This window comes from Vidua chalybeata, chromosome 2 (genome assembly GCF_026979565.1).
Source record: "Vidua chalybeata isolate OUT-0048 chromosome 2, bVidCha1 merged haplotype, whole genome shotgun sequence".
In the NCBI taxonomy this organism is placed as follows: Eukaryota; Metazoa; Chordata; class Aves; order Passeriformes; family Viduidae; genus Vidua; species Vidua chalybeata.
This window is the reverse complement of record NC_071531.1, coordinates 5,780,387-5,799,614: the sequence shown is the minus strand read 5'-3', so window position 1 is coordinate 5,799,614 and position 19,228 is coordinate 5,780,387. Positions and strand designations below refer to the sequence as shown.

At 43.6% G+C, this 19,228-nt stretch overlaps 1 protein-coding gene across 5 annotated transcripts in view; it reads right to left on the bottom strand.

The window, feature by feature from the left end:
• Positions 1-19,228, bottom strand: part of AGPAT3 (1-acylglycerol-3-phosphate O-acyltransferase 3) — an 86,904-nt gene that overhangs the window by 14,129 nt on the left and 53,547 nt on the right. For all 5 annotated transcript variants that reach the window (XM_053933126.1, XM_053933150.1, XM_053933143.1 and 2 more), the window contains 2 exons: positions 4,529-4,755; positions 60-229 (listed from right to left, as the gene is read on the bottom strand). In XM_053933126.1, the coding sequence (XP_053789101.1) occupies positions 60-229; positions 4,529-4,706 (348 nt within the window). In that variant the 5' untranslated portion in view covers positions 4,707-4,755. The remainder of the gene's footprint in view (positions 1-59; positions 230-4,528; positions 4,756-19,228) is intronic.

Below are 19,228 nucleotides of genomic sequence, written 5' to 3'. Positions count from 1 at the left end.
ATGGGTTTTAAACAGACCTGTCACCCTGCAGAGGAAGGGAAAGCTCATGGTCCACATACCCCCAGCACTCCAAAGCGCTCCGTCATCGTCCAGCCGCATAGGAAGTCGATCTCAAAGTTGTGGTTCAGGATGATGATGACATGTTCCTTCCCAAAGGTTTTCACCGTGGCCTCGTCTGAGAACAGGGTGCACTCTGTGCCTGACCACCATTCCAGCAGCATTACCAACTCTAGCAAACATGATGAAGGTGGAGAGAGGAGTTAGGGGTACCCCTACAGAAGGTATTTAGAGTTTCACCCTCAGCTGCATTCACTGCCCAGCCTCTCCTGACCCCAAACACAGTCAGCTTCCCAAACCCACCCAACAGAGATGAAACAAAAGCTTGGAAGGGTACAGACCACACCATATTACCATCCCTAAGCAGTATTTAAGGCACCAGACATATGTATTATGGATAATTCAGCAAGTTTTTAACAGCGATGAGTTTGGGCATTGCATTTCAAATGCAAAATTTCACGACCATTGTTTATGCCTGAAAACAGACAGTGGAGCTGTTGATTGCTCCACTAAATGAGCACAGTTCCTCCCAGGTGGAATACAAATTATGCATAGATGCAGCCTAATGTTTTTACTCCACATGAAACAAGCCTTATGGAGGTAAACAGACCAATAAAGGTCCTTTAAAGGGATGCAGTGGCATAGATCTTCTGTGATAGATTTTAATATTACAACACAGGGCTCTAATTGTTCTGCATTATGATCATTAACACAGAGTTAAAAACAGCAGAAAATTGAGTGAATTTATCAAAATACCTGGGCAAAGACAGGACTGGTAAATTTTGTCTTTCTTTTACTGCAAAAGAATGAGCCCTTTTCCCTCCATTTACTCCAACTTTAAAGTATCACAGCAACTCTTATTCCACCCTGAACATTTGTTACCCTTTTTTATTTTCCACCTCCCCTTTCTTCATCATAAAACCCCCTTCCACTTAAATTCAGCATGCAGTGACGGTAGTTGCTATGGTTAGCTCATTTCCCTCATTTCAGTACATTGAGGCATATGGAAGGCATTGCTTGCATCATGGGACAGCTATAAAAAGTATGAGAATAGTTCATCCTCCCAGTAGGAAGATTTGCTTCCCTGCAAACCATAGTCATTGGTGTTTTTTTTTATTTCAATGAGATATGGCTGAAATAAAAATGTAGTTGCACAAATACAGCAGTTAAAAGGAGTCCAACCCTTCCCACATGACTACAGCTGCAGGTTCCCCCTCTGCTCCCTCTAACAGGCTCTGCCAGGAGGTTTTTCAGCTTCCCATTGGGAGTTTCTGGTTTTGCCAAACAGGGCAGCACCTTCCTGCACAAGGGTTTCTAATCAGTGGGATCAGACAAGGTCATCTATCCATACTGCTAAAGAGGAGTTTGGGATCCAGTCTTGCTCCACACCAGAGAGAAGACAAACACAGGATTTAGGTGAATAATGGGGAAAACCAGTCCTGGTTCTGCTGAGGGTACAGAGCTCACCTAGCACTGTTTTTTTCACTCTTGCCACTTACTCACCCACCAGGTTATTCCCCTGTATCACTCTCAGCACTTGCTCATTTGGAGGCACAACAAAGTTATGCACCTTTCTGGCCAAGAGAGCTTAACCCCGGACAACTGGAAATATGGCAGAGGAAAGACAGAATTGTCTTGTTCCTTTACACCAGGTACAGGTTTCTATCACTGCTTCCCAGCTTTGCATGCTTTTTGTTCACTCACCTTCCTTTCTCTGGTTATCCCGGCTCAGTAAAAGGGGAAAGAGGATAGCAAGAGTGTCCTCAGATCACCTACCAAGCAGGTGGCCAGGAGAATGGAGCAGTGGTACCAAACACATCGTGGTACTCTGAGCAATTTTGCCTTTCCATTGCTGACTGTGTACCAAGGAGAAACATCTCCAGTACTTGCTACATTTTCTTATAAAAATTATAATCACCTGGTTGTGTTTGTTCTTCAAAAACAGGAAAAAAATACTATGTAGAGGCCAGTGTGGATGTGACTTTCTGCAGAACCTTTCTCCCTAAAGGAGTGGAGGACTCACCAGAGTTCATACTGAGAGAGAAGGGTTGACGAGCCAAAGGATTGACACGAGGTAACAGATTGTCCTTAACAAGTGTGCTGACAAATGATGTAATTATAACCAGGAGTGGGCTCGTTTCCTTTTTTCAGTGTGTGGGTTACAGCTCCTTTGCGTGGCACTGATCCTATCAATGCTACAGCAAGAAATCCTTCTGAATGAAGGAATGGCAACACTTGCACTGCCCAGGACAGTTCCTACAGGGAATGAGCAGCACCTTGCTTCAACTGCCCCCTGCAGCTGGGGGTCCCACATACCAAAGCAGGTGCATTTACAGCCTCACAAGCCCCCCAGAAACAAAGCAAACGAGGGGCACAGCACATCCCTCAGCTGGAAGTACCAACATTTGAGAGGTTAGTTTTGCAACAGGACTAACCCAAACATGCTGCACACTCCAACGATGTGATTCATCTGAAAGGAGCTGACGTGGGAGAGCTGCAAGGACAGACTACCTGTCACGAATTTATGGGCCAGAGCCCGAGAGACTGCCTTCCCCACATGTCTGTCAGGAACACTGGATAGAGTCTCCCTCCCCTGTGCAATCTGGGCTTTATGTATTTGAGAGGAGATACAGTAAGAACAGAGCCTGGTTTTCAGTACAGAGGCACATACAGGATCACCTGTGTATCCCTCCCTGCACACTGATCCTCTGCCAGCTGGGCAGAGCAGCATCTCTTGCAGACCCTCAGCCTAAAACCACAAACAGCTTGGAGAAAGTGAGCAAAATGTAGCATCCAGAGCAGAATACCACCCTACAGGTTCCTTGCCAAAAGGCTTCTTCATATGGAAATGTATTTCATTATGAATGGCAACATTGGAGCTACTACATTTACACAGCTTACCTAAATTGCTATAAATCACAATTGAAAAGCATATTCTGTCAGCTCTTCCATTATAGGCCATCAGCTCTCTGCAATCCCACACAACAGTTACATTGATTTTCATAGTTTAATTTCCCAATGTGTTAATTTATAACAGGCTATACACTAGGGGTTATCCTACGTACAACCAATTATCTACTCAGCTTTTCCAAACCTCTTTGAACAATGGTGTGGGTTATTTCCAGTGTTTAGAGGATATAAGACAGCAGCATTTAAAGTGTGTTTTTTTCATGCACAATGCTAACTAAGGGCTGAGCCTAAAACCTTACAGGAGCAAGCAGCTCATATCTTCAGAAAAGCCTAACTATTAATGCAGCAATAGTTTTCAGCATGAGATCAGAGTCTAGATTACTAAAAGCACAAAGAAATTCTTACAATCAAATTAAAAATAAAAACTCCTATATGTCCCCACTCTCATCCAACCAAACTCATTTTGAAGTTTCTACTAAGCTCTTCTACTACAATACCTTTTTTCCTGACAATTTGCCTACTAGTCTATTTAATTTCCTCTCTCCTGTGCTTCTCAGTAGGCAGGACAAAAAGCACAGTAAAGGCAGGGACAACACACTTAAAAAGAGACAGAACCAGACACCTCAGAGAGTTTTTGTTTGTGATACTTCACACTGATGAATTACAAAACGTGGGTGCCTGTCAGTGGACTGCTGAACTGTAATCTCAGTGTTCCTTGTGGTGACTAATTTACCCAAAGTGGGAGTTGGATGCTGAGCTGAGCACTAAGGTAAGTGGCCATGCATACGGGGAAGGGATGGGGAATGGAAACCAATTAGATGATTCACTGCTGAAACAGGAGGTGACATTTGGGCTAAGGAGCCTTCTACACACTCTAAACATTTTCAGAAATCCAGCTCCGTGAGAAGAAGGAGGCATCCACAGGGAGGAAGTTTTGCAAAGGTCTGACAGAGGAGAACAAAGAAGCTGCACGCAGTGCAGAACTGACCCATGGGCAGAAGAAGAACCACTGAAAAAAATGCTCACAAGGAGACCCTGGCCTCAGAAATGGGCACTGAAGGATGTAAGTGGATTCTGAAGTTTGTCACACAGTTCAGATGCAGAGACATCTACAGGAGATACTTTAAGAGAGACCTCTCCCTCTGCAGCCCACACAATAAACCTGGGCTCCTACATGACCATTACTGCCCACATGCCCAGTGCCTGAGCCAGTCTCACAACTGCCCCTTAGCACAGGTGCTGATACTGGATGAAGATGGCACTGAGACACAAGTAGCAACTCCTATCAGTCCAGATAAGGTTGGAGGTGCGGAGGAGCTTTACTTCCCACTTTTTTGAATAACAGAGTGACAATACACATCAGACCCTTGACTTCTGTATGACTTCCCAGTATTCCAGAAAAAAAAACAAAAGGTTGTTTTGACCTGCTCTGAAAGAATCTACATCTAACTTACCATTTCTCTCGTCTCTGTGTGCAAACAGATACATGTGCATATATATATTTCCTTTGGTTAACAAAGGCAAAGGCAAGAAAAGCCCCTCCCCAGCCCAGCATACTCACGGCTCCACAGGGAATAGGCAAGGCGACAGTTTACTCGGCGATAAAGCTGCTTGTTGATGGGCCAGAGGACCAGCGTGCATAGTTGAATGAAGTTAATGATCAGTCCACTGACAACAAAGACGAACCCAATGAGGAGGTGAACTATGAACTGGGTCTTCAGGAAGGCAATGAAGCCCATGATAACCACTCAGAAGCGTGTGCAAGGGCCGTCACTCAGAATAACTGTCCTGAAAGAGGGAAAAAAAAAAAACAACAGAAGAGTCAAATGGAGTGGATTTACAAGCTCTGAGGAAGGACAAAGCAAAAGCCCTGAAACAGTCCAGGCTCATGCATCAAGGGGAACCCAACCCAATAAACACTGTGCTCTCCAAGCCTGCCTCATGCAGGTCTTCACACAAACTGGTGATGGTGCAAATCCCCATCCAAAAGAGGAAGGAATCATTATTTACAATTTACAGCCCACCAGGAAGATTATTGTTTGCTGAAGAGACTAATCTCACACCTCTCTTCAAACAAATACCACATAATTGGGAGTTAATGCTGGGAGGAACACAGAGCCCTGCACTCACAGTGAGCAGTGGGCAAACAGGGGCTGTATCTTTAGGGATGCTCTCCTGAACTGCAACAGGAGCCTCACCCTGCAAGGAGCAGGGCTGGGCACACACAGCATCACTCTGGCCAACACTAAGGCATGGAAATGGAAATGTGGTATTCCCACATTCAACACCCATGCTGGAGCAGGTTTAATAACTTCTCACCTTGTCGAGCCACAGTTCTGTAATATACCAGTTAGTGTGGGGGGGAAATGTAAAATGATAAAAAAGCCTTAGGCTATGTAGCAGTACAAACTTGATCTGGAATGGGCATTGGTGTAGAATCTTGATTCCACCACATTAGCACTTAACTCTGAGCATGTGCCATATTTATACCAGGTGCAGAAAGACTGGCAACACCTGAACCAGCAGAATGCCACAGCAGCTTAGACAAGCCTGATCCACCACAAATCCTGCCAGCACAAAGTTAACCCAGCAAACTGTATTTACCAAGCCACCAAACTGAATTTATTGCAAGCACCACATTATCCAGCACTGGCCTGTTTGACCTGTTAGGTACTGGAAGCTCTGCAAAGCCAGCCAGGCTGTCAAACTGCAGCCTCGAGGTCTCACCCAAAAAATAAAAAGTTTGACCCTGCTTTTCTGCCACAGCCACAGCTTGCTGATGGTTTTCATGCTCAGCTTTTACAAATGTGGCAAATGACCAGATCAAGCAGTAGATAGTAACAAATATTTTTGACAAATCAGGCATCCCAAGGTGATGTGGACCTGCTGTCTGAAAATAAAGTCCCTGCCAGCTGTGAGGAATCAAGTAATTTTCACTCACCACCTGCTTATGGTGTGCTGCTATTTATAAAACTCTACAGCAATTTTATTGTGAAAGCTTGTTTTCTATCCTCTCTTCTGCCCATCAGGTACAGCCTTTCAAGGCACAGAGTGTCTAGTTTTTGCACAATTAACATCCATTTTGCATCATTAATAACCTACCCACTTCAGAAGCATGTAAGAGAGGAAAAAAAAAAAGCCTGGTTGACACAGCCAGTACTGTGCCTACCACAGAAAGCAAAGCAAGAGGAATAGTATTGGAGCTCATGATAAATAATCTAAATTCTCCCAGTGTTTTCCTGTAAGGATGAAAGAAACATTTCTTCCACTAATAAATTACTTTAAAAACAGCTGTTGGGAAGCAGAGACTTCTGTTTGAAAAGGAACAAGTGGAGCCCTCCTTCTTCTTCCCTCCCCAAAAGGCTGCAGTTGTCTCACAGAGCCAAAACGCCACACCAGTGTTCACACATTGCCTTGTGGGAGGCAGCCATGGCATCCAGCGACTCCCTAGCACTGGGCTTGTTTGTCTTTTCCACTGGCACACTCGAATAAATACTGCCAAACATTAAACACCAAGTTCTTTGCTTCCAAGAGTCATTCTCTTCATCTGGCGTATCTCAAAAGCCAGCTCAAACAAACAAGAAAAGAACAATTCCCTCCACCCCCGCAAGCTATTTCTTGAGTTCTTGCTTGCCCTCTGCAGAGCCACTTGCAAGCAGCTTTGCTGATGACTGTGTTCAGTGTCAAACCATTCCAAAGGCTGGACTTGAGGATCCAGGAAGCTCTTACAACATGATTCTATCTATGACAGTCATTAGAGCAGCACTTACAGCCTTCTTCCACACAGCCTGGCCCCTCTCAGGGGCACAAAGCACACACAAATGGCACAAGGAGAAACAGGAATGTCAGGTATTATCTATCCTCAAATCAAATGGTTTGGCTCCACTTCCACAGCCTCTTGGCTTTGAGCAGAGCTTGTGGCTGGTGTTTGTCTCTTATATTAAGGACATTGCTGTTTTACACACCCCAAAGAACACATCCCTCCTTACATTGTACCAGGATGGTTTCTCCAGCTTTGTTGGACATGGAAAACAGGATTTATCATTCTTGCACCAGCATCCTGCCCCACATGCTGGGCACCATAGAATCAATAAGGTTGGAAAAGCCCTCCAAGATCATTGAATCCCATCTTTGACCAACCACTACCTCATCAACTAAACCACAGCCCTAAATCTCACATCCAGTCACTTCTTGAACACCTCCAGGAATGGCAACTCCACCATTTCCCCAGGCAGTTTCAATGCTTAACAACACCTTCCATGAAGAAATTTCCCCTGATGTCCAATCTGAGCCTTCCTGGCACAGCTTGAGACCACTTCCTCTGGTCCTGCGCTGGTGTCTGATCCTTCCAGTTTCGCTGCTGCATACAAAACCTGCCAGTCTCTGTTTTGACAATCCCTCACTTAACTGTATTTGACTTTTAAGATCATTAGAAGTTAACCTTAATCCAGGAATTCTTTAGTTTTCTGCATCCCTGCCCATGTAGGACATCCAGGCAATTTAGGGACAGGACAACAGGCAAAAGGTGGTCAGCAGCTGTTCCCAGGGTCAGGGTGGGGAGAGGATAGGGAAAGGGAAATCAGTATTTGCTGAAACGAGGAAAAGCACCACTTCTGCATTTGGCATACATATTAAGATTGGCTTACTGAAGTATCTAGGAAGTAAACTGCTGCCCCAGTCTAAAACAGCAAGTCTCAACACTATTTTCTTTTTTTTTTTTTTAACTTCTCCATATAATCTGCTTTTTTAAAGACCTGCTGGTAAAATCTTACTTTTGCCCTTGTTTTCCTTAAACATTGTAACTTCCCAGCATTGGCCTTTCACCACAAAACCTTCATTTCCTCCTGTACAGCCACACTGAGAACTGTGGGGAATTTTAGTACTCTCCCTGCTTTCACAGGATCAGAGAATGGTTTGGGTTGGAAGAAGCATTAAATATCACCAACTTCCAACCCCACACCATGGGCAGGGACACCTCCCACTAGACCAGGTTGCTCAGAACCCAGTCCAGCCTGGTCTTGATCTATCTGCTCTGATGAAAAGGTTTTTAAATGCTTTGCATCCTTCAGGGCTTTCTCCCTTATTTCTGTGCCTCTCAAGAAAAGGGCCAGGAGACAAATGTCTTGGTGTGGTGGGCTGACCCTGGCTGGAGGACTGGTGCCCACCAAGGCCACTCTTATCACTCCCCTCCTCACCTGAATAGGGAAAACACAACAAAAAGCTTGTGGGTAAAGGTAAGGACAGGGAGAGATCACTCACCAATTACTGTCATGGGCAGAACAGACTCGGTGTGGGGAAATCAGCTCAATTTATTACCAACCACAGCAGAGTGTGGTAATGAGAAATAAAACCAGATCTTAAAACACTTTCTCCCAACCCCTTCCTTTTTTGTTGGGCTCAACTTCCTGATTTTCTGTATTTCCTCCCACCCAGCAGTGCATGGGGACAGGGAATGGGGCTGAGGTCAGTCCATTACTCATCTCTGCTCCTTCTTCCTCAGAGTGAGAATTTCTCACACACTTCCCCTCTTCCAGAGGGGAATCCCTCCCACAAGAGCCAGTCCTCCATGAACTTCTCCAATATGAGTTCTTCACCAGCTGCTCCAGCCTGGTTCCTTTCCATGGGGTGCAATCCTTCAGGAATAGGCTGCTCCAGAGTGGGTCCCTTGCAGGGTCACAAGTCCTGCCAGCAAACCTACTCCAGCCTGGGCTTCCCACAGGGTCACAGGCTTCTTCAGGCTCTCGTGTGGGCTCCTCCAGGGGCAGCAGGTGGATCTCTGCATCCCCATGGATCTCCCTGGGCTGCAGGGGAACAGCTGCCTCGACAGGGTCTGTAGGGGAATCTCCACTCCAGTGCCAGGAGCACCTCCTGCCTCTCCTTCTGCACTGACCTTGGAATCTCCTGGGCTTCTCCCACACATTCACACTCCTCTCTCTGGCCACAATTTCTGCTGTGGAGTTCTTTCCCACCTTCCCTGTTCAGTACACTACCCCAGAGGTGGTACCACCATCTCTGATGGGCTCAGCCTTGGCCAGTGGCTCTGTCCTGGACTCGAGGACAGAGTTGTGTCTTGAAGCCCCACATTCACATGGACTCTCTGGTTTCCAAAAGATACAACATGCCTCTCAGCAGAAGGCAGAATATAACCCTTCTCCTTTACCCAGCTTTCTACATTTAATCTTAATGATTAAACTTCCTGGAGACTTCTACATCTGCCAAATGTCACTGGAATTTGCCACCAAGTTCAAAGCCATTAGAAGGGAGAATGACAGAGAAGTGTGACTGCGTTCATTAAGAAATCAGTCAAACGCACGACCTGCACATTACAGCATTTCATGACATGTAGCTGTTTATGAACTCAAAATTAAAAATTAAGCCACTAATAATTCTGTAAGACAGTATATTCACTTTGAAGTCCAGATTTTAATTAATTTCTTGATGTCATGTGTGTGCAGTCCCTCTGAAGTTCATGATGTTTGCATGAATATGAGCATGAAATTAGAAACTGGTCCACTGATCCTAATATTACAATCAGTGAGAATTAATGTGCTGGACAACAACAAAAATTGTGGCAGGCAGTATTTACATCTCCAGACCTTTGGCTTCAGTTTTTCTGAACATGCTTTGGCCATCTCTGCTGTGCCATATTTACCTCCACCCATGAAACCAATTACAGATGTCTTTGGCCCTGAATATCTTGTCCCTGGCCTGAAATCTGGTATTTTACCTACTTTTGCTATTTCAGAAATGAGTGAAACTTTTAGATCACTGAATTTGACCTTTTACCGCCACATTTTAAAATCCTGTATTTTTCAAGTGAAGCTTTCTAAGCCTCCTTGATGTCTGTACAAACTTGGCAAACCCTGCCTGTGAGGAAGGGTTAATGATGCTGCAAGTCAGAAGCAGTACAAAAAAGGCATTTTGTCACCCATCAGGAGTTTCCTGATGATTTTTCAGAATTCTACAAACACTGTTCATCAAAAACACACAAGGAAAATAAAATCTGTTTTTTATTCAAAGTGAGATCTACCTGTTGCATGAGCTGCTTCATGACTATGGGGACAGATAAAAGCAGCAGAAACCAGGAGCTCAAGAAAATGGCTTTTTCTGAGTATGCTTTCTACCTGTCCAGCCTGTCTCATGACCCAACTCAGGCTACTTCTTTTTCAAAAGCATGAAAATCACCAGTCTAAGTGTCTGTTCCCTCACCTCTCCTGAGACCAGAAAACCCAAGAATACTCAGCAGCTACCCAAGAGTCAGGGCAGAGATATGAGGGACAGCTTCCAATGGCCCTGCCTACACTTCTTTGTCAGATAAATAAAGGTACAGATCCCAATCTGGTTATTTTAGAATCCTTCAGAAATGCCACATTACCACACTGGGGGAGCAGGTTTTTTTTCCTGGACACTTCTGGGACATTCCACACAAAAATATGTTGATCATCTTATGACCAATGCTTAGAAGTAATCAGTTACTGCTAGGAAATAATTATTCCTTGCAGAATACACAATATTCTTCTAGCTGAAACACAAAAGTGCAGTGGCTATCCAGCTTTTAAAAGCGAAATTATATATTCATAGCAAAGAACCCTGATAACAGGAAAATATTCAGGAAGACAACAGGTCATTGATGGACTCCCACTTCCTGCACTGTACCCCATCTCCTTCTGGGATGAGGAATTTGGGAGCCTGACCCCCCTGATGCAGACGCCACACAAAACCACTGGAGAGAGTATTTACCAAGGGCTTTGCCCCAGCTTTTAAAAAAGCATCCCAAGACTCCTGCCCACTCTGCCATGGCACCACTAAAAGCAATCTCCACTACTCAGGCCTCATTTATTTTAGAACCAGCACTGGCAACCACAGGTGTCTAAGTAGGCTGGAAAACAAAGCTTAGGTAAACTGCAATGAGTCAGAGAGAATAAGCAAATAAACAAATAAGATATAACAACAGTTTTGGTACTCATTTGAACAGTCTGTACCAGGGATTCTCCAGAAAAGCTGTAAAAATAGGCAGCTACTCAATTGCATCCCACACAGCATTACAAACTGTCTACTACAGACACAGCCTTTTTAACCTAAGCATGACAGAAAGATTATCTTAGTTTCTCACACAATATAGGTCTAATTTCCCTGAACGTGCCTCAGTGACATGCAAGGCTGATTCAGAGTTCATTAAAAATCCTGCTTGCCACGAATTTTTAAAATTGAAGGGTATGGAAAAGAACCTTAAGCTAAACTGAGGTCACAGAGATGTAAGTTTGTTTTTGAGTTGTAAGAACTAGGAATAAGATCTCAAAAAGAAAAAATTCTACCATGATGAAATCAGATGAAAGCTCATTCCTTGAAATGTTGTCCATCTTGGCCTTGAAACAGCACCACAGCCAATTCCCAGAAAAGGTCAAGAGTGGAAGATTATCACCACTATCTGTATGGAATATATTCCTTACTTTGGGCTTGATCTGAAGGCATTCAAGCCACAGAAACTTCCACTCATGTCAATAGCTTTGGCTCAGTAACTGTAGAGATTTTTGATAAGACTATTTCCATCAAATAAAAAGCCTTTGGTTTGACTCATCATCCTAAGGAGATGCCAATATTTAGAGGTTAAAATAAAAAAAAGAAAGAAAAAGCTGTGCTTATGGCTCTGACATTCATGATCATTTCACAGGCATACAGAATTAGACTTAATGAGAAGTTTTTACATTTCCTTCTTATCTTCAAGACACCGGTTGCTCTAAGAAAAACTAAGATAACTAAGATAACCAGTTGTTTAACTCGAGTTTGTAGTGAGAAGACCACAGAATAGAATGACAAAGCAAAGTATTCAAACAACTCAGTGCAATCAGAAGTAAAAAAAATCCAGCTCTCAATACTACAGATCACTGCACCTGAGGGGCAGATTTCCCTCTTCCCTGCCCTAAATGCAATGTTACTGATATGACTGAGCCTCCTCAACAGCTGCAAAAAGCATTGTGCTTATGCCACCACTAGGGATGAAATTATATTTTCTCTAGCTTGTTGCTACAATAATACAGCTGAAAACACCAGCAATATTAAAATGGCTGTTTTCCAAATTTAATTTCAACCATTTCCTTGTATCACACTTGGCACAAAAAAGAGAGAGCAAGTGTGCACAAATTCAATTTCTTCTCAGCAAACACCCTTCAGTTAACATTGCTTCTATTTGAACAAATGGATTGAATAACCAAAACTAACCCTGACTTGCGTAGAAATCTGCTGGCTGCATGACAACCCCCACAAGGAAGCAAAACTCCTTGCAGAATTTCTCTCACTGTGAGCACCTCTTTACTGACAAAAAAAATAATGTTATTTTCATAGGGATTTTCCATTCACAACAGGGAAACTAGAGAGATTCTGTCATGAGTTCCCTGGGTAAAACCAGCTCAGACAACTTTTGATGTCATGCCTGAGTCTCACCAAAGCAGGCTGACTTCACTTTTCCCACAAAACAGCCTCCCATACTCACAAGACATCACAGGGCGCTGCATTGAGCTTTCCAGGGAAGGCATCACACAACTTCAACACTTGGTTGTGCACCTGTTGGAGTCCAGGACATCCCTCTGGCTGCCCTGGCTGTCTCCAGACCCTGCCAGGGGGCTCGGAGACCTTGGCACGAAGTCAAAAACACCTGTGGTTTCCATTTTAGCCCATGGGAAAAACTGCCAACTCTGTATGAGGAATTACAAGCCACAAGGGTTTGAGTAGTGTTGTAGCTGAGTTGACAAAGGGTGAAAAAGTAGAATTTTGGGCCTTTTAGAATGCGATTCAGGGGTACAAGATGGAGGAATTTGGGCGTGTCCTGACCTTCTTCTCCTCCTTCTTGTCCTCCATGTCTTGGTGTGATGGTGACACTTTTCTATTGGTTTAAGGTAGAGACACGCTGTCTAACATAGATGATAGGTATTGGTACATTATTGTAAACAGATTATATGTAACTTTTGATATAAAATGTAATCACCGCCCGAGAGGGCAGAGCAGATTCCCATTGCCAACTTGCTAGACAGAGCTTGGCAGGTCAGAGAAAGAATGTTATAGATAAGGAAAAATAAACAACCTTGAGAAGTCGATCCTACGCATTTCAGACTCCTTTGGCTGCACAGGCTGGGAAACAAGGACTTTTACAATCTTGGGGTCATTCCAGCATTGCAGACCCCGAGATGCACCCAACCTTTTTTTCCTTCAGGAAGACAATCACTGCCTTATGTTTAATAAACTTTCAATAGCTCCTATTAGAGTATTTCACTTACAACTGCTGGTAGGTGTTTGTGTGCTGCTTCTCCCCTGGATACACACATTTGTCATCCCTCAGACTGCAGTCTCACACTTTTGTTTCACTATGAGCAATGCAAAATCAATTTTTCTTTGAACTGTAATTACAAAACCTTTATTGGCTATTAAATTTAGATTAGATAATAACATCAAATTTGGCAAGTTTGCCTCATTTCTCACGGGTTCAGATGGGTCTTGTGGGTATATGCATACTTGTGAGAGCTCTTGTAGAACTCAGCCTTAACAAACCTTGTCCCAAACTTGAATATTAGTGATCACCAGGGTTTACCCAACTGCAAGTATTTGAGCTCAAGCTTTCTTTTATCTGCTTGCTAACAGGAGGAAAAGTAAACAGCCTGTAACTTACATTGTTCTACAAACCATACAACCACATAATTAGCCTGATTTTGAAAACCAAAATCGGGTAGACACAGATTACTCCTGGTTTCATCTTAAGTGGAAGACATAGAGACATGAGCCAAGTCAAGGGACATCCATGCTCCCACCAGCACAGCAAGACATAGCAGGATGGAACAACAGAAGATAAGCAAGACTGCAATTTCAAAGAAAAAAGGATTAAAACCAGGGGGACATACCAGCCCACTGCAAGACATTTACACTGAAACGCACGAGCTAGAACGCTGTCATATTCTGTATATTTTAAGAAATAAATAGGAACAATTATTCAGCTTTGCAAATTCCTCCTGGCTCCAGACAGACAGCTTAGCATGACTCACTCAGGAATGGTTGTCAAACACCTTCTGCCGGCCTTGTTCTTCCTCTTGGGAACTTCTAAACTTCTCCCTGGCCTTGTTTGTGTGGTGGCAGCTACTCCCCCCACTTGGCCACTCTGGATAAAATTCCCTCAAGGGAGAAGCAGGATGCTAATCCTTGCTAGCTCCTCAGTTCCCTATTCCTTCCCTTGTGTCATACTCTCCTATTTATTTCACACACCCCAACAGCTTCCCAGGCCTGAGCAAGAGCCCTGCTTTGTGCCACAGTGGACTTGAGCCCATCCCACCACTGCACAGTGCTGCAGGCACTGCCTGCCCACCTGGTGTTTGGTCTGTCTGCCAACCCCAAGTTCTGAAAAAACTGTCATGTTTCCAGCTTGCTTTGAGAGCAAAAGCAGGCTGGGAGAAGCTCTTGGAGAGCTCAGCACACTCCAGCACGTCTAGCAGGTCCACTGCACTTATTTAAAGGACAGGCAAATATTTTCAGTCCTGGTAACTGCTCCCTGGAATCTCACCCCAAGTGCAATGGCAGGGTGTCCTGCCTGAGGTAAAACTGGCTGGATTATGCCTGAGGTAGAACTGGGATGCTCCTGCTGCTGAACACTCCCTTTCTTTCCTTAGACAGGTTCACTCACCAGGGATAAATAAGAAAGGACATCACAGAATCACAGGATGGTTTGGGTTGGAAGGGACTTTGAAGCTCATCTCATTCCACCCGCTGCCATGGGCAGGGGGGTTGCTTCAAGCCCTGTCCAACCTGGCCTTGGACGTCTCCTAGGATGGGGCAGCCACAGCTTCTCTGGGCAACCTGTGCCAGGGCCTCACCACCCCCACAGGGAAGAATTTCTTCCTAACATCTAATCTAACCCCACTCTCTTCCAGTTTGAAGTCATTCTCCATTTTCTGTCACTCCAGTTCCTCTCTGGCTTCATGCAGGTCTCTTCAGATCCTGGCTGAAGTCTCCACACAACCTTCTCTTTTCTAGGCTGAACAGCCCCAAATCTCTCATCCTTTCTCCACAGGGGAGGTGCTCCAGTCCTCCTATGAACTTTGTGGCCTCCTCTGGACTTGGCCCAACAGCTCCATATCCTCCTTGTGCTGGGGGCACAAGAACTGCACACAGTATTCCAGCTGAAAATCCTGGCTGCAGAAGCAAGCAGAGCACCTTTGGCAAACACAGTGCACCCCTTTAACCCTGTACACAAAGGGAGGGATACTTGGGAGAGCCATGAGCCAGCTGGAGCTCCCTGCACGGCCCACACATCATTTAATGCTCGATTGCAGTGAATAAAATTGCCACCAGCAGCACCACAAGACATTTAAACAGTTTCGAATGCTCATCATAAAAAAAAAGCCATCAAATCCCCAATATCCATGGAGTTTTGCAGGCTTTCTACTCCCAAAGTTATACCCACGGCATGGGAAATCCTTTCCTTAGTGACAACACACAGCTTCAGGATGTTGCAGATGTAAAACACACCCCCAGAGGGACCTGTTGCTTGTCCACTTGCTCGTGTTGCTCTCTGCAGCCAAGCCATGACTGACCAGTTTGTGTTCAGCACCACACTGATGTGGCTCTGAGGTCTATGGAGCTGTGGGTGAGGGAGCAGGAAGCAATGTTTCTCCCTGGAAGCAGCAGGATGGAGGGGATGACCAATTTCAGACATGTTTAGTGCTCACAGTGTGGGTACTCTGGAGATCTCAGAGATTCAGCAGGTACTGACACACCAAAGAATGCCCCTCAGCCAAAGGCAGGTCCCACTATTAGGGCAGAAATTCCTGGATTTGAAAATCACTTTGCTCATATATCAATATACACGCAGATAAAAAAAATATGCTGAGGTCCAGCAATTTTCAGGATAGGTATTGTAGGCCTGAGGGAACTTCATTTTAACCCAGCAAGAAATGATCTGTAGAAAATCAGCACTGTAATCAGAGAAAGGGTGGGAAGTGGAAACCAGGAGAGCATGGATCTTGTGATTGAAAAGTAATGCCACAGTTATGGCTGGTCATAATCAATGCTCTTCTCAAATCAGCTCATCACTTATTCCATCCTGCTGCAGTCTGAACACCTCTCTAAGTGCTACACTGTATCAGCAATCCCACAAATCTGTGATAAAATTTGCATTTGGACAGATGCACCAATGTTTCTTTTTTACAGGCAATGCGGCAAGAGCATCAAATCTCTTCCCTCCCCACAAAAGTGAGTGCTGCCAGTCGAATTTTTCCTGTTAAGTCAATGCATAGATCAAGCAGTACATAGTAGTAAGAAAATTAAGATGAACATTTTAGACATACTCCTGCAAAAAGGACAGACAAAAGGAAGCAATTCTTCCCAGTTCTCAACTGGAACAGACTCTTACCCTGAGCTTAACTTCTCAAATGCTAAAAATGTGGCACATATTTGGTTTCTCCACTTTTGTTCCCCATGCAGGTCGCTGTTATTTCTGCACAGACACCTTGAATGTTGTGAAACCCTGACCAGGCTGGGTGCTCACACAATTCCCATGGCTGTGACAGGCCAGGAGGAGCTACAACTTGACATGAAGGTGGGCAAAACCAGCAATAAAGTACATATTGTGAGTCAAAAAATACAACCCAAGATTTTAGTTTGATTAAAAAACAAAACAACACAACACACCAGACACTAAAAAAACCAAAACAAACTATCTGCTTAAAATGATAAAAGAAGACTGAGACCAAGACTTACAAACATGTTATTTCACAGAAGTGGTTGGAGCTGTAAGTTACCTCTGCAAGTTCTTCTCATATAGATGAAAAATGGGAACTTTTTTATTTTGAAGAACTCAGGACTTTTGCAACCCAACTGGAAATCATGTCAAGATTTAACCACCAGGAAATCACATTCTGCATCTAGCAGTTCTATTATTTTCAGCCTTTCCTATGGAGCAAATGCTGATACTGATATTTTCCATTTCTCTTGCAAAGAAAGACTTTTTGCCTTAATTACTTCTGGTTTTGATAGAGCTAGCAGGTGTAGTAAGTATTTTCTTCATTTCAACTAGTTCATTCAAAGTTGAAAACCCAACTGGGAGATAAAAAAAAAAAAAAAAAAAAAAGAGTCTCTTGCAATCTCTGAATAAAAAGCAGGTGGGAGAAAATGAGGTCTCTGAATTTTAAAGCAGCCAGACTTTCCCTGGCACTTGGGTCTTGTTTTCTCCCTTACATTCTGGCTGTGGCTGCTCTTTAGTGAGAAGAATACTATCCAGAGTGGATTTTCACAGTAATTCAATATCTTTCCAAAGCTTTCCATTCTTTCTGAAGTTATTAAGACAGATAGTTTGACTGCATGGGTGAAAATACATTTTTATGAATACAAAAACCTGAAGCTATCACAATTACAACTGGCACCATAAAACAGGATTTAGTCAGATTTATGTCTAGACTCTGATAGTGACACTTTTAAAGTATTAATTGAACACTGTGGGCAAAATAAGAAATAGTTTGAGAGTAACATGCTTAGATAATATGTCATCCCCTTGACTCCTAATTTCTAATCTGAGATTAACATCTGCCTTGTATCTGGTAATTAAACCTCTCATTAGGTCCCAAATTATGAAGTTTAATCAGATAAAAAAAAACTTTTCTTTGTTAAAAAAGACAAGCTCAAACCAAACCAAACAAACCAGGCTGAAATACAACTATTTCAGAGAGAAGCTTTAGCATTTCTAATTTCAGCATTTCTGTATTCCTATGCAGGGATTTTCAGTTTGACAGCAGATTTGCTAAGTGCCCTTGCCTGAGTCACCTACTCTGCTTTGTACAACTCCCAGGTTGCAAAAAATTTCAGTTTCTCCACCCTTGCTGAAGAGAGTTTCACTGACAGCAAGTGGCCAGGGCAGAACTATGGAGCAACCAGATGAACTGGAACGTAATAAATTAATTAGACACAGTAAATAATACTGGATTTTTTTCCCAGCTTGCCCCAACAAACACTACAAAGCCAAGGCTTTAAAGAAGTTAAATATTACATAGAATGGCATCTTTTAGAAAGTGTTGCCTGTTTCCAGATGAGTGTATAGTTTTCCCCAAAGACCAGAGTGCACAGCTCCAAGTGTCACTCCCCTGGATGGAGGAACAATTTCCAAAGTGAGCCTCAGAACTGCCGAACAGAAAACCTGACCTGGGGGCTGCCACTGCCAATATCACCAGAAAATTAAATCTAAAGAGTGCACAGGGACAGCCAAACCTCCTGCAAAACAGCAGCTTCCCCACATAGCTGTGGAGCAAGGGGCCCAAACCTGATTCACAATTGCTCAGGTGAAGAGAAAGGGGAAGATAAATGAATGTGGCTTAAGAGCTGAGAAACTGAGGAGGAGTACAGACCATGCTCCCCCCTGAATCCACAACATGAACAAATCTTCCATCTATCACTCTCCACCTCCATGCCAGAATATTTAGCATGTTATTTCCCTCCCCTCACTACATGCAACTACAGGAGTTATTTATACCTCAGAAGAAATCCTCCTGACTTTATTTTTCCTCAACTTGCTGAATCCACAGAGTAAAATGACAATCTGGTGTCCTGACACCATCAATCTGATGCTAACTACTATCATGGCACAGAGACATGGTATTATATTAATAACCATAACCACTATAGCACTTGGATTTAGTCAGACAAGATGAGCTTACTAATTGCCAGAAAAACCCCTCTGAACTGGGCTGTTTGTTTCCCAGTCCACTGAGCACAGGAGGAAGCTGCATCCATCCCCACACACATCACCCTGGTGCAGCTCTGCCCTGCTCATCAGCTTCCTTCCACCAGACCTGCTCCCACTGGACAAGCAGAGCAATCACCAGCTGATCCAAAAACTTCCCAGACACATCAAGAGGGTAGTAAACCTAAAATATCCTTGCTTCATCTCCTTCTCCACGTAAACATCTATTTTCAGAATTGTAGCTTCTATTATTGATCTCTTGAGAACAAATGATTTGTTTTTAATTCTCCCCTCACCATGGCAATATGTGCACCAAGTAGAAAGATGGTCTGTTTAGTAAAGTGCATTTGATGCTATTTCTGAACTCAAGATACAAAACAGTATCTCCATGGTTTGCAAGTTTTATTTCTACAGTAATTTCACAAGAACTCAAGTACCCATTAATTTTCTGACATTACAGGCCACTTCCCCAGTCATGTTTCCTATTTTCTTTTCAAAAGAAGTTTTGAACAAGGCTATTATATTTTAAGAGCAACATTTTTTTTCCTGACA